The sequence below is a fragment of the Panulirus ornatus genome, chromosome 55 (genome assembly GCF_036320965.1).
Source record: "Panulirus ornatus isolate Po-2019 chromosome 55, ASM3632096v1, whole genome shotgun sequence".
Lineage (NCBI taxonomy): Eukaryota > Metazoa > Arthropoda > Malacostraca > Decapoda > Palinuridae > Panulirus > Panulirus ornatus.
Window position 1 is genome coordinate 33,396,325 of NC_092278.1, and position 16,589 is coordinate 33,412,913.

A 16,589-nucleotide genomic window follows, 5' to 3' on the forward strand; every position below is an offset into this window, starting at 1 on the left:
TGTATCAAGGTTATTTACATTTCCTCTGTTAGTTACCAATATCCTACACTTTTAAAAAGTGAGATGAAAATAAAGCTTACAAAAGAATATTGTACCAGTATACATTATTAGATATCTTCTTTTTTGGAAATCCGAACAGAGCGAAAAAAAAATTGTTATCAAAGCGACCCCATCTTGTCACAACAACGGCAGCTGTAACCAAATCGGCTGTCCGGCATTGGGGGAATCTTAAAATTATTTTCCACCATATGGAATATTGACAGATAACTGATATCGTCCTGACAGAAGTGCCGCAGGAAAAGGAACTTAGAGATGACACTAAAGGCGTTTGACCTGGTGTCGGTATTGGATAGAGTGGACTTGAAGGTTTGTACTGCCATTGGAAATGTTGTCTAGTCCGAGGATGGGTTGGGGAGGTGAGGGTGTCATATCTCACATACCATGACCAAAGTCAATGATTAGGCCTAACTTCATGGGCATCCTCAGGGGAATTAATTTTTTTGAGAGTTCAGAGGCAGTATCCATGGGACGAGTCCTTGAAGTGAAGCTAGTAGAAGCAGGGGAATGGTATGTGGTAAGCTTACTATTGTGGTATTTGATGGGTGTAACATGTATTTTTAGGTTTTTCAAAACACTTTATAGGAAAACGGTTATTTTCTCATAATCCAAGGGAACAAGTGCCACCCTTGTTCACCCTGTGGACGATCCTGCGTAACAAATTTGCATTCTTATGTGCACACATAGACGTTCGTGTTTTGGCTTTCTTTGATGATGGCAGACAATGAAACATCTATCTATCTATGTCTCTGATGCCTGTTCCTTTCTGGAACTCCTTCAAGGGGGTGGACACAGCCTCAAGGGGGCGGATACAGCAATAGTCTCCATAACTAGTGAACTCCATTGCTACTTCTTAGCCTATATTGCCTCACCCTTAACAGGCCACTGGCAGAGGGCAAGACTAGCGCAGTGTCTGCAGAAGCTTCTACCTAATGTTCCTACTGACTACTACCTCATGTTTGTACCTAATGCTTCTACATACTACTCTTATCTATGTGAAATGATTTAAGGTACCCCATAAGAGTAATATAAAGTCAATAAGAGGAAGAATATGTAAAAGAAATTCGAGATATATGAGAAACAGAGAATTGGTAAAATAAGAATGATTCTAAAGATATTGAACCTAACGACGTATGACACCATTAATAGGAGACTGCAATAGGGTAGTGGTAGTGGCCAAAGAGTACTTTTAGGTACAGCTTTACAAATGGGCCAGGTAACTTTTGAAATATTTTGTAAGTCTATCGGCTTCTCTCCACCCTGTATCCAAAGCACCACGGACTATAGAATGATAGCAATCATGAGTTGCTTGACCTGCATAACAGATGAACGGAATACCATCTAGGCTTAGAAGAGGTTCAGCCAAGTCTAATGCCTGAACTCCCTTGGCTTCTGTCTTCATAGTGCATGAATTATACAACCTTTTGAAGAACACACTTGATCCCTAACATGACCGTTTCCACTGTACTGCATTTGGAATCTGGAATTTTGATAACAGAAACTTTCACAGAAGTGCTACACAGTGCTGTGCTACTTCCTCCTTAGGAGTCTGTTCCATCATCAATGCTGCTGTACCCATAATCTAGGCACTCGTATTTTTTTTTTTTAACTGAGAAGATATGATCAGCTGAGGTCCTAATCAAGGTCATCCTTTAATGCTATTTATGTATATACCCTAGCCTGAACAAGGTACCCTTTTTATCAACCAATGCCTAGGGGGATGAACAGTTGGGTTGACTGTGGCCTGACTGCTGCAACCAGGATTTATACCTATGTGCTCGATCCTGGATTGCCCATGAATGGTGTTACGGTCAGGAACACTAAGTGCTACTGTTACCAGTTCTCTTTGAATGATGAACAGGAACACCGAAGTTGAAATTTATCACTGCCATGAATATAACAGTGGAATATGATTCAATTCTAGTGGTAGTTTATTGTAAGAAGACAATAAACATATGTAGAATTCCAGTTTAGGGGCATATCAGAGCTTTTTATGAAACATCATTGAATTTTTTAGCAGTGATACTGTACTTTGTGGAAATACGGTAAAACTGGCATATCATTTCATTATGATTGGTTAGTAGTTGAGATATCTGTGAAGATCATGGATAATGTGGGGTTGAATTAAAAGATGAAATTCTTAGTAGCCAATAGAAGTTATGAAGACCTGACTTTGCATAAAGGCTGAGATTTACTATATTTTTGTTTTGTATTCCACTTACTACTTAAGAATGTGTACCAGAACTGATTGCATGTACTTTTTTTTGGAAGTGAATGTGCACATGAAAGCAATTTGATTTTTTAAATAACATTGGTAAAAGTATAGATTAGCTCCACTAGTATTGGATATGACATTAATTTGTCTGCAGTACCAGAGTAGTGTGTAGAGAGACAGTGCAATTACAGTTGTGAAGCAAGGTATGGAGCATTGCATTTTACGTAGCAAAAAATTATTTTCTATGTCATTTGGGTAGTACCAAGAACAGATGAAGAAATGCATTTGCTCTTATTTGCACTCTGGTTGTAATGAATAGTCCCCTGAAATCAGTACTCCCTGTGCACAACCAAGCCCCAAAGGCCTACCCATGGTTAAACCAGCCTCTTCATATTCCCTGGTTTTGCCCATGACAGCACATCATCTCCTGTATACCACATTGCTTCAGTTTGCTCAAATCCTTGCAAAAGAATAACAGAGCCTGTAAAAAATCTCACCTAGTAGCCAAAAAGTATATGATATTAAAAGTAGGTTTCTTGCTAGGGATCATATGGCTACTCAGTCCGTCATCTGTTAACTTTCAATAGCATTTGCATGATTCTGTCATATCTGTAATGGAAATCCTTCTGCTAGGATTGTAGATATAACCTGAGATTAGTTTCAGGTCCTCTTCAGACTGTAGACATAGATGGCTGTGTTTGTGAATATGTGACTTTGGGCAATGGGGATTTTGATATCTGGTACAGAATGGAAAAAGGTGAGAACAATGGAAGTAAGGGGAGTGGGGGAGGAATGGGATGTATTTAGGGAATCAGTGATGGATTGCACAAAAGATGCTTGTGGCATGAGAAGAGTGGGAGGTGGGTTGATTAGAAAGGGTAGTGAGTGGTGGGATGAAGAAGTAGGAGTATTAGTGAAAGAGAAGAGAGAGGCATTTGGACGATTTTTGCAGGGAAATAATGCAAATGAGTGGGAGATGTATAAAAGAAAGAGGCAGGAGGTCAAGAGAAAGGTGCAAGAGGTGAAAAAAAGGGCAAATGAGAGTTGGGGTGAGAGAGTATCATTAAATTTTAGGGAGAATAAAAAGATGTTCTGGAAGGAGGTAAATAAAGTGCGTAAGACAAGGGAGCAAATGGGAATTTCAGTGAAGGGCACAAATGGGAAGGTGATAACAAGTAGTGGTGATGTGAGAAGGAGATGGAGTGAGTATTTTGAAGGTTTGTTGAATGTGTTTGATGATAGAGTTGCAGATATAGGGTGTTTTGGTCGAGGTGGTGTGCAAAGTGAGAGGGTTAGGGAAAATGATTTGGTAAACAGAGAAGAGTGAGAGGGTTAGGGAAAATGATTTGGTAAACCGAGAAGAGGTAGTAAAAGCTTTGCGGAAGATGAAAGCCGGCAAGGCAGCAGGTTTGGATGGTATTGCAGTGGAATTTATTAAAAAAGGGGGTGACTGTATTGTTGACTGGTTGGTAAGGTTATTTAATGTATGTATGACTCATGGTGAGGTGCCTGAGGATTGGCGGAATGCGTGCATAGTGCCATTGTACAGAGGCAAAGGGGATAAGAGTGAGTGCTCAAATTACAGAGGTATAAGTTTGTTGAGTATTCCTGGTAAATTATATGGGAGGGTATTGATTGAGAGGGTGAAGGCATGTACAGAGCATCAGATTGGGGAAGAGCAGTGTGGTTTCAGAAGTGGTAGAGGATGTGTGGATCAGGTGTTTGCTTTGAAGAATGTATGTGAGAAATACTTAGAAAAGCAAATGGATTTGTATGTAGCATTTATGGATCTGGAGAAGGCATATGATATAGTTGATAGAGATGCTCTGTGGAAGGTATTAAGAATATATGGTGTGGGAGGCAAGTTGTTAGAAGCAGTGAAAAGTTTTTATCGAGGATGTAAGGCATGTGTACGTGTAGGAAGAGAGGAAAGTGATTGGTTCTCAGTGAATGTAGGTTTGCGGCAGGGGTGTGTGGTGTCTCCATGGTTGTTTAATTTGTTTATGGATGGGGTTGTTAGGGAGGTGAATGCAAGAGTTTTGGAAAGAGGGGCAAGTATGAAGTCTGTTGGGGATGAGAGAGCTTGGGAAGTGAGTCAGTTGTTGTTCGCTGATGATACAGCGCTGGTGGCTGATTCATGTGAGAAACTGCAGAAGCTGGTGACTGAGTTTGGTAAAGTGTGTGAAAGAAGAAAGTTAAGAGTAAATGTGAATAAGAGCAAGGTTATTAGGTACAGTAGGGTTGAGGGTCAAGTCAATTGGGAGGTGAGTTTGAATGGAGAAAAACTGGAGGAAGTGAAGTGTTTAAGATATCTGGGAGTGGATCTGTCAGCGGATGGAACCATGGAAGCGGAAGTGGATCATAGGGTGGGGGAGGGGGCGAAAATTCTGGGAGCCTTGAAGAATGTGTGGAAGTCGAGAACATTATCTCGGAAAGCAAAAATGGGTATGTTTGAAGGAATAGTGGTTCCAACAATGTTGTATGGTTGCGAGGCGTGGGCTATGGATAGAGTTGTGCGCAGGAGGATGGATGTGCTGGAAATGAGATGTTTGAGGACAATGTGTGGTGTGAGGTGGTTTGATCGAGTAAGTAACGTAAGGGTAAGAGAGATGTGTGGAAATAAAAAGAGCGTGGTTGAGAGAGCAGAAGAGGGTGTTTTGAAATGGTTCGGGCACATGGAGAGAATGAGTGAGGAAAGATTGACCAAGAGAATATATGTGTCGGAGGTGGAGGGAACGAGAAGAGGGAGACCAAATTGGAGGTGGAAAGATGGAGTGAAAAAGATTTTGTGTGATCGGGGCCTGAACATGCAGGAGGGTGAAAGGAGGGCAAGGAATAGAGTGAATTGGAGTGATGTGGTATACCGGGGTTGACGTGCTGTCAGTGGAGTGAATCAAGGCATGTGAAGCGTCTGGGGTAAACCATGGAAAGCTGTGTAGGTATGTATATTTGCGTGTGTGGATGTATGTATATACATGTGTATGGGGGTGGGTTGGGCCATTTCTTTCATCTGTTTCCTTGCGCTACCTCGCAAACGCGGGAGACAGCGGCAAAAAAAAAAAAAAAAAAAATCAAGGTTCATTGTCCCATAGCTGTTCAGACTTCTTTAGGTGGCTTTGTTACTTGGTGCACTTGCTAACTCATTTTGTAGATCATTTCATTGATTTGCTGCTGTATCTACAAACAGGTATCGTATTTCCATATGTTAGGCCATGAGTGCTTCTTGTAACTCCATTATTGATGTCTTTTTATGTCATTTCTATTAAGATTTTATTGATCTTGATTATATCCTCTTTCAGTCTTTGAAATCCAAGTGTTGGTAAATCTAGACACTTCATTCTCTCACATGCTAAATCTGTGAAGCCTAGTTCTTTCTGTATACTAAGTCTGTAAAGCCAAGTATCAGTTTTGTTGTCTTTGCAGTATATTCTCTTAGCAGTTATAACATTCTCGAGGTGTAGAGCCCAGACCTGATATGCATAATCCGAGTGCTGTCTATCTGTTGCCATATAAAGAAGTACATAAAAGGTTTTCCTTATCTGAATATGCATATGTCCTAATTGCTCCCATAATGATATTAGCTTTGTTGATTTTGGCAGACATGTTGAAGAAAAGTGGATGTGTTATATCTGATAATCCAAGACTGATCCTTATTGCTCACCACTTGTGTTTGGCTGTTCTAAAGCTTTACTGTTAAACAAATCTCTCTGTTTATAGTCAGTCAACCAAATTTCTAACCATGGAAGTAAAACATTATCCATGCCATATGACTTGATTTATGCTAGTATCTGTGATACAGGACTTTATTGAATGTTTTATGAAAATCTGAATAATTCATATTGCTTTATGTCCATCATACATATTGGAAATATCATAAAAGAAATTACAAACTTATTTGGCATGAGTGATTTCATTGAAAACCATGCTCTAAACAATGACTATTTTCTTGTCTTCATTGGTAGTTTCCATAAGCTTGTTAAATACACACATTAAGCTAATTGGGTGATAATATCTGGGCAGGGATTTATTCCCTTGTTTGAACATTGGTGTCACATTGGTAAACTTTCAACCCTCGGAAACTTCCCTTGTAGCAAAAGACTTGTTGAAATGATATTTCTCAATTTTGTCTTTTTTCATTATTTTTTGATGGATACTTTTGTTTTAATGAATTGTCACATTTTTAGTCATTTTGGTGTAGAATATTTTCTGCCATCAGTGGAACTGAATATGGAACTTGAGTTCTCTCTTCTCTGATGAATATTTGTGAAAAAAACTTATTTTTTAGGATATTTGCCGTTGCTTCATTGTCACCATTTCCTGAGAGTAAAGGACTACAATCTGATTTTGTTTCAGATTGAGTGCTTTGAAGCTAGTGGAAATGACCTGTACTTGGGATCAGAGGACAGGTAAGGATCAATAAGTATTGCAATTAAGCTTAAGGTATGCTTGTTTTATGGAATGTTTAAAGATTTTGTGATTGGTTGTCTTGGAACATATCTTTGATATTGTAGCTTTCCCTTAGTGAGCATTTTCATGCTCATGATTTCAGAATTGACTTGCACATGGAGAATCAATTTGAGACAATTTAATCGTATCTTGTCATCTTTCTCTTTTGTGCAGCATTGTCGTTCATTATCTGGTTGAAGAAAGGACACATGACACCACTGGCAAGATATTTTATTCCACCAACAAGATGAGCCAGAAAAATCTTGGAACAGTATGCATTACATCGACATTAATGTAGAATAGGTCATAGATTAAGAAGAGATATCTGAAAAATGTCAGCAAAATTTACTTATGATGTATATTTCTGTTTGACACTATCTGCTGGAATTGCAAGATAGGTTGATGATTTTCGTTTAGAAAAATGCTGTACGTACATATAGCTGATTTAATTAATGTAGTCACTTCTACAGAGGTTAAAAACTGGAGTTCTTATAGGAACTGTCTTGACATTACCTTGAACACAAATGCCTGAGTAAAGATGATCTTATCTCAGGTTTCTTCGTTTTTCTTTGTAAAAATTGATGTATGAGAAAAAGAAAATAACAGGATTTTTGATGGAATAGAAAAATTAAATCATGGAATAGGATATTGAAGAGTAGTTATATACAGTTAGTGTAATAGTCTACAGTATTTGTATGTGCATCATCATCAGATCCATTCCTCTTTGCATATGGTGATGAAGTGTATAAAGACATGTACTTAAGTAGGGACTGATTTCTTATATTTGCAGCACTGTATCCATTGATATTTGCTCCTCAGGCTGGCAAGGGGGTTGAGATGTCCAGTTCCCAGGCATTTGACTAGTACTCATCCTGTTAGAGGAATAATTTGGCTACATTATCTGTCAGATATCCATCTATCATCATTATCTCTACTTTCAGTTTTATATGGTGGATCAGGTATATACAGCCTCTCACATCACTCATACACATCCACAGTGTGTGATTAAGTGAAACATGAAGTTACACTCTATATTAGTGCTTTTTAGTTTCCCTTTCAGCACATAGAGTTGACTTATCACATCGTCTTGTGCACATAATACCTCCATTGAATAATGATCCCAAATCATTACTTTGGCATCCTCATCTAAAATGTTTGCATCACTATTCAGTTCTCTTCATGGATCTGGATGTATCCATTTCTTGTCATGGTCTACCTCTTTTCCATATACCACCAGCTTTATCAACACATATCTTCTTGAACAACTTATCGTATGCCATTTGTCAGTCCAGTAGGAGGTCCAGTGAAACACGTGACGATAAATGCACAAGTTACATGGAGAGCTGATTTCTTTTACATAAATTCTTGGAAACCAGTTTCAGAATCATATAGAAAATTAAGATGAGGGAAGAACTACCATTTCTTTAGGTAGACCCATAAGAGCATATGAGAGGGCACTATTTATAGGGGTTTAGAACACCATTTTATGCACTTCAATGTGACATTTCCCTAAGATTTGGCAATGCTACATCATTACAATACATGTGAAATCAGCAGATGCTCATTCACTGGACTTTACAACATTATAGTGACCCATCAATGCATATCTTTGCATGCAAATATTATTCAGTAAAGGAAAAGAAATTTGGTTAGTTTTTGAAAACCTCCTCAGGAGAACCATGCAGACTCTGACTTAAATGAATTTCTGATTTAGAACAATACAAGATTTTTCTTATTGAGAAGAAATCTGTTTCCTTGAACAAGGATCTAAGTGATTTGGCCTGACAGATTTAATTGTGCTATAATCAGAAAATCTCTGAAATATTCCCACATTACCGTTTATATGACTTTTTGTCTGGTAAATAGGGCTGAAATTAACTAGGTAGACATATGTGGCACTAAATTTAGTCTGAAAGACATTACTGAGCTGCCTGTTTTCCTTGCCAGTCTCCACTAGTCAAGAACTCCATAGGTACCCTAGTATCCATCCTTATTAGTATAATTGTGTACTGTACACTCAAGTTATCAAGTGTCTGTAATATCTTGCCAGTGCCATACCACTTAGTAATGCACTCAAGTATTGTCTGCAATAGTGATAGATCTGTCTTAGTATGATCTAACATATGCTAGTAAGAATTTTTCAAATGAGTGTGTGGACCACTTTTCTGTGGGGAATACTGCAGACACTTCCATTATTATATTACTTGTTTCATGTCAGAGGTTAAGAACCATTCTAATCTAAACAGAAAAATGTTAAAGTAATGCCATGCTGAGAGGCAGAGCATAGTGTAAAGATGGTGCAACATTATGACATTTGAGATGTTGATTTTTGATGCACTTGTTCTGCATTTACCCTCAAAATATGATACTTATGATGCATCATGCAAAGCCCACAGATAAAAGATGGTAGTACTGTTTAACCCTCTGAAGTTCATAAATGACAACGAAGACATCATAGTTGATGTCAAACAATTGTTACTGAGTCCAAATTGTGCCAATGAGCAAGTATAAATGAAAGTGAGTTGGAAATGGCTGTGCCACCTTCCATGTGCATTATGTCATGGACCTGGACAGGTTGCTCTTGGATGGTGTGAGCAAGCAACTGCAGGCCTCATATGTTTTAGGATGGTTGAAAGGGGTGAATCCTTGTGGATATACTCCATTTTGTAAGGTAAAAGTGTTGTAACCCCAGAGTAAATTTTCTCTCCGATGCTTTTATGGGTCTGTCCATAACTGAGAAAGAAATCAGCACAGTTAATAAGAGAGTGCAGTATGCATAACAGCTATTTCACTAAGAAGAATTTTACAGGACAACCAGAATGGCAGAATTGTTATAGAGTTACTATTTGTTTGGTCTGAATTTTGTTTTTCTGTGAGACTCACTTTGGCTTGGGAATGAGTATTTTTTGGGGTCTATTACTTTTGGGCTATGTGATATGAACTTACACGTGTAAAATTAAATTTGCACGGTTTAGAAATAATGGTGATTTTTACAGTTTTAAGAATTTCGAATCGTAAGCTTTGTGTTTTTCTTATTTTCCTATTTTGCTTGGAGTTGGTGTTTTAGTGACTGCCATGCTTTCTGTTTATATTTTTCTGTTCATAGGTTTGATGCTTTGATGAAAAGAATTTTAGTTGATTTTCTGATTATATGGGGTCAACTTGATAAGTTATACAAATGAATTATTGATAATTATTACACAAATTTAAATTAACTGCTTATTTGTTTTTCAAATAAGCTCTTTCAAAAAGTTTTTTAGTTCAGTTCTGATTCTACCTGTTGAACATTATTCGAAAATGTATTGAAATCTGGATTAACTGGGATTTGTATGATTTTGCTAATTTGTTATAATACTGTTACATAATGTAGTTTGGTAAGGTGTTGATTTTTATGTTTGCATCCACCCTTATTTATTTCTGTGTTGTGTAAGGAAATGTTCAATACAAGTTCATATGGCTTCATTTTCACAATGGATTTCATGTAAGTTTTGAAATGTTTTTGCATTTGACAAGTTTATACATGTCTTTACATCAGAAAAAAACGGTGGTTCAGCTAAAGACAGCTTCTGCCTTAGGGCGATTGATGGTTTTGAGTGATGGAAATATGTATCTGCTCGACTCTGATTTTCTGAACACAGTTGGCTCTGGTCCTAAAATCAAGAATGTTACTGTGTTTTGTGTAAACGAAAATCCAAACACAGTTGACCCCTTTACTGTTCAGGTAAGACATTTATGATCTTCTATACCTTGTAGATTATCATTATAAGATGCTGTATTCAGATTTTTAAGTTTTGATTTTTTTATGGTTTGAGTAGACATGTGTGAATAGATGATAATATGATATACAAATATATTGGAAGAGTCATATCACTTTTAAGGTTTTATGTAAATATCCATTGACTTTTTATATATAGATTTGATGTATACTTACAGTTGTGTGTTGGTAAAAGAAGATGTATACAGATTTGCTCTCTGCATGAAGACAGAGTATCCCTACTTAAAGAGTTATCAACACCAGAGCCAGTCAATATTGCCATGGATGGAAATTTTGTATGTGTTGCTGGACAGGGACATTATAGTGTGTTCAATGTTGAATCTGGAACTAGTCAAGACCTCTTTCCATATGAGGCTACTTCAACTTACCCACATGTAAAAAGAATAGCTAAGGTACTCATTCATTGTTTGTATGTTAATGTATTTATTGTGAATAGAAATCTTCATACTGAATCATTTTGAAATTTGATTTTTGTGAAATATTTGAGTAGCAGATAGTAGACACTACTTTGCATTTTCTTATCTCTGGTAGGAAGAATTCCTTTTAGCAGGACCAGGCAGCCTTGGGATGTTTGTGACAGCCGCTGGTATTTCTGAACGACCCCCAATCCAGTGGACAGAGGGAATATCTGCTATATCTTACTATCATCCATATATAATAACTATTACCAATCAGTTTATCAAAATTTATAGGTAAGTTAAGTGAAGGGCGTAAATGGGGAGGTGATAACAAGTAGTGGTGATGTGAGAAGGAGATGGAATGAGTATTTTGAAGGTTTGTTGAATGTGTCTGATGACAGAGTGGCAGATATAGGGTGTTTTGGTCGAGGTGGTGTGCAAAGTGAGAGGGTTAGGGAAAATGATTTGGTAAACAGAGAAGAGGTAGTAAAAGCTTTGCGGAAGATGAAAGCCGGCAAGGCAGCAGGATTGGATGGTATTGCAGTGGAATTTATTAAAAAAGGGGGTGACTGTATTGTTGACTGGTTGGTAAGGTTATTTAATGTATGTATGACTCATGGTGAGGTGCCTGAGGATTGGCGGAATGCGTGCATAGTGCCATTGTACAAAGGCAAAGGGGATAAGAGTGAGTGCTCAAATTACAGAGGTATAAGTTTGTTGAGTATTCCTGGTAAATTATATGGGAGGGTATTGATTGAGAGGGTGAAGGCATGTACAGAGCATCAGATTGGGGAAGAGCAGTGCGGTTTCAGAAGTGGTAGAGGATGTGTGGATCAGGTGTTTGCTTTGAAGAATGCATGTGAGAAATACTTAGAAAAGCAAATGGATTTGTATGTAGCATTTATGGATCTGGAGAAGGCATATGATAGAGTTGATAGAGATGCTCTGTGGAAGGTATTAAGAATATATGGTGTGGGAGGCAAGTTGTTAGAAGCAGTGAAAAGTTTTTATCGAGGATGTAAGGCATGTGTATGTGTAGGAAGAGAGGAAAGTGATTGGTTCTCAGTGAATGTAGGTTTGCGGCAGGGGTGTGTGATGTCTCCATGGTTGTTTAATTTGTTTATGGATGGGGTTGTTAGGGAGGTAAATGCAAGAGTCCTGGAAAGAGGGGCAGGTATGAAGTCTGTTGGGGATGAGAGAGCTTGGGAAGTGAGTCAGTTGTTGTTCGCTGATGATACAGCGCTGGTGGCTGATTCATGTGAGAAACTGCAGAAGCTGGTGACTGAGTTTGGTAAAGTGTGTGGAAGAAGAAAGTTAAGAGTAAATGTGAATAAGAGCAAGGTTATTAGGTACAGTAGGGTTGAGGGTCAAGTCAGTTGGGAGGTGAGTTTGAATGGAGAAAAACTGGAGGAAGTGAAGTGTTTTAGATATCTGGGAGTGGATCTGTCAGCGGATGGAACCATGGAAGCGGAAGTGGATCATAGGGTGGGGGAGGGGGCGAAAATTTTGGGAGCCTTGAAAAATGTGTGGAAGTCGAGAACATTATCTCGGAAAGCAAAAATGGGTATGTTTGAAGGAATAGTGGTTCCAACAATGCTGTATGGTTGCGAGGCGTGGGCTATGGATAGAGTTGTGCGCAGGAGGATGGATGTGCTGGAAATGAGATGTTTGAGGACAATGTGTGGTGTGAGGTGGTTTGATCGAGTAAGTAACGTAAGGGTAAGAGAGATGTGTGGAAATAAAAAGAGCGTGGTTGAGAGAGCAGAAGAGGGTGTTTTGAAATGGTTTGGGCACATGGAGAGAATGAGTGAGGAAAGATTGACCAAGAGGATATATGTGTCGGAGGTGGAGGGAACGAGGAGAAGAGGGAGACCAAATTGGAGGTGGAAAGATGGAGTGAAAAAGATTTTGTGTGATCGGGGCCTGAACATGCAGGAGGGTGAAGGGAGGGCAAGGAATAGAGTGAATTGGAGCGATGTGGTATACAGGGGTTGACGTGCTGTCAGTGGATTGAATCAGGGCATGTGAAGCGTCTGGGGTAAACCATGGAAAGCTGTGTAGGTATGTATATTTGCGTGTGTGGACGTGTGTATGTACATGTGTATGGGGGGGGGTTGGGCCATTTCTTTCGTCTGTTTCCTTGCGCTACCTCGCAAACGCGGGAGACAGCGACAAAGTATAAAAAAAAAAAAAAAAAAAAAAGTTATAACTGTATTGTATATGACATTTATTCATTCATTAAGTAGTAGTTGTTCTTCCCTCACCCCTTGCAATTGTCCTCGAAGAGACATCACAGTTCCCTCACACCAGACAAGCAACAACATACTTACAGTGCAGTATCACATAAGTAGAATGCTAGCTCAATCAAAACAACGTCTGCATCTCTGCAGAACTCCTTATTACCATTTTATTCCCTGACAGCCAGTCCCTCTCATCAAAATACTAACCATATTAGGCATCACATGTGCCATTCAGATCTTATACAAAACATCAACACAGTCCATAGACAAACTACATTCCTTCAGAGCACTCACTCGTACCACATTCGAACAAGAAAAGAAACTCAGAGCACTCACTTGTACCACATTCAAACAAGAAAAGAAACAGCATCTGTAAACAATTAATATACTTCACCTGTAATTGTGTTTCACTTGTCAGGTCATCCATCCATTCAGAAACAAGCATAACTGAAATACAAACCACACAAAAGAGGTCACCAAGAACAATAATTGGATGCTTAGCAAGCACAGACCCTCAGCATCTTCTAGACCCCTCTTACCTTAACCACTCTCTAACCAACCACCAACCCTCTTGCAGAATCAAAAAAGCTCATCTCTGCCTCTCACTTACACAACCTATTCTTACAACTCCCCCCTTCCCAACACACACAACATTGACAAGAGCAGTCACACAGTAATGACTACAAGGACTAAACACCTTCCCCCCCAAACTAGATATACTGTACAGATGTCTGTAACTACAGTTCCCAGAGTTACACATTTTCACACCCTCTCTGGACACTGGCCATTTCTCCAGCATTAAAAGTATGAATTTAGTATATCACAAGACTCGTTATGTCTTTATAGTGTGGTGGTTGTATCTTGGGTATGAGGAGTCATGTGATGTACTAGATTAATGTTTGTTGCAATCATATCACAGCATCCTGACGGAGTGCGAGCATCAGCAGACATGCAACATAACAATATGCAGCTATTGGGTTGTTTGATCATTACTTCATGGAGGTGAGGGTGAAGGTTTGCCAAGGCTTTCGTAATAGGTGAAATATTATTGGATAGGAAGAGGGTGTTAAAAGTGAGTGAGCTAGGAACAGAGGCTTGTGTGAAGAGATACTAAGAGAGATTGAATGTAGAATGGCAAAAAGTAAGAGCAAATGAAGCTAGGAAGTGGTTCAGGAATGGAAGGTGTTTAAGGAAGCAGTGCTGACATGCAAGAAAGGTGTGTCACTTTTGGAAGGTGGGAAATAGGGGTGTGAGAGTTGCTAGTGAAAGAAGAGAGGTGTATGGATACTATCAGTAGAAAATGAGTGTGATTGACTGGGTAGAAGTACAAGAGAAAGTTCAAGTGAAAGGTACTGGAGCTGAAAAAGAGGCAAATTTGAGGAGGGATAAGCAAGTATCTGCAAACTTTAGGGAGATTAAGAATGTCTTTGAAAGAGGTTAATAGTGTAAGAAAAATGAGAGAACAAGAATGTTTTGGAAAGAGGTTAATAGTGTAAGAAAAATGTGAGAACAAATATGGAAATTTATGAAGGGGTCAAGTGCAGAAGTGGTAACAGGCAAAGATGAGGGGATGTATGGAGAATTTTGAAGGATTGTTGAATGTATTTGATGATAGGATGGCAGATGTGGGATGTTTTGGTCAGGAAGGTATGCGAGGTGAGAGACTCATGGCAAGTAGTTTGGTGAAAAGAGCGAAGGTGGTGAAAGCTTTGCCTACGATGCAATGTGTCAAGGCAGCAGGAGTGGATGGTATTACTGTTAATTACTGAAGGAGGGAGGTGACTGTGTTGGTGATTGGTTAGTGAGGATTTTTGATTTGTGAATGGCTCATGATGGAGAGCCTGAGGATTGGCAAAATGCCTGTATTGTACCAGTGTATAAAGGCAAGGGGGACAGAAGTGACTGTTTAGATTACAGAGGTATAAGCTTATAAAGTGTACCTGGTAAATTGTTTTGAAGAGTAGTGTATGAGAGGGTGGGGATATATGCAGGACATCAAACTGGGGAGGAACAATGTGGCTTCAGGAGTGGCTGAGGATGTGTGGATCAGGTGGTTGTTATGAGAAATGTATACAAGAAATACATAGAGAAACAAAAGGATTTGTATGTAGCATTAATGGATATGGAGAAAGCATATGATGGGGTTGGTAGAGATGCTTTGTGGAAGGTGTTATGAATATGGGAGAAAGCTGCTAGAAGTAGTGAAGAGTTTATATCAATAGAGTAAGAGTAAGGCACATGCGAAAGTAGGAAGAGAGGAGGGCGAGTAATTCCAGATGAAGGTGGGTCTGTGGCATGGGTGTATGGTGTTTAATTGATTGAGGATCCAGCTACCTTGACTTTCCTGTAGGACTGTATCTATGTTTTTTTTTTTTTTTTTTTTTTTTTCTTATACTTTGTCGCTGTCTCCCGCGTTTGCGAGGTAGCGCAAGGAAACAGACGAAAGAAATGGCCCAACCCCCCCCCATACACATGTACATCCACACGTCCACACACGGAAATATACATACCTACACAGCTTTCCATGGTTTACCCCGGACGCTTCACATGCCTTGATTCAATCCACTGCCAGCACGTCAACCCCTGTATACCACATCGCTCCAATTCACTCAATTCCTTGCCCTCCTTTCACCCTCCTGCATGCTCAGGCCCCGATCACACAAAATCCTTTTCACTCCATCTTTCCACCTCCAATTTGGTCTCCCTCTTCTCCTCGTTCCCTCCACCTCCGACACATATATCCTCTTGGTCAATCTTTCCTCACTCATTCTCTCCATGTGCCCAAACCATTTCAAAACACCCTCTTCTGCTCTCTCAACCACGCTCTTTTTATTTCCACACATCTCTCTTACCCTTACGTTACTTACTCGATCAAACCACCTCACACCACACATTGTCCTCAAACATCTCATTTCCAGCACATCCATCCTCCTGCGCACAACTCTATCCATAGCCCACGCCTCGCAACCATACAACATTGTTGGAACCACTATTCCTTCAAACATACCCATTTTTGCTTTCCGGGATAATGTTCTCGACTTCCACACATTTTTCAAGGCTCCCAAAATTTTCGCCCCCTCCCCCACCCTATGATCCACTTCCGCTTCCATGGTTCCATCCGCTGACAGATCCACTCCCAGATATCTAAAACACTTCACTTCCTCCAGTTTTTCACCATTCAAACTCACCTCCCAATTGACTTGACCCTCAACCCTACTGTACCTAATAACCTTGCTCTTATTCACATTTACTCTTAACTTTCTTCTTCCACACGCTTTACCAAACTCCGTCACCAGCTTCTGCAGTTTCTCACATGAATCCGCCACCAGCGCTGTATCATCAGCGAACAACAACTGACTCACTTCCCAAGCTCTCTCATCCCCAACAGACTTCATACTTGCCCCTCTTTCCAAGACTCTTGCATTTACCTCCCTAACAACCCCATCCATAAACAAATT

At 39.4% G+C, this 16,589-nt stretch overlaps 1 protein-coding gene across 1 annotated transcript in view; it reads left to right on the forward strand.

Annotated features, from left to right (window-relative positions):
* The first annotated feature begins 174 nt into the window (after window positions 1-174).
* The window catches only part of LOC139765660 (transforming growth factor-beta receptor-associated protein 1 homolog), a 57,173-nt gene continuing 40,758 nt past the window's right edge, over window positions 175-16,589 (forward strand). The window contains exons 1-6 of the mRNA XM_071693367.1: window positions 175-366; window positions 6,626-6,678; window positions 6,893-6,989; window positions 10,254-10,439; window positions 10,652-10,885; window positions 11,025-11,185. Of these exons, the coding sequence (XP_071549468.1) occupies window positions 313-366; window positions 6,626-6,678; window positions 6,893-6,989; window positions 10,254-10,439; window positions 10,652-10,885; window positions 11,025-11,185 (785 nt within the window). The 5' untranslated portion in view covers window positions 175-312. The remainder of the gene's footprint in view (window positions 367-6,625; window positions 6,679-6,892; window positions 6,990-10,253; window positions 10,440-10,651; window positions 10,886-11,024; window positions 11,186-16,589) is intronic.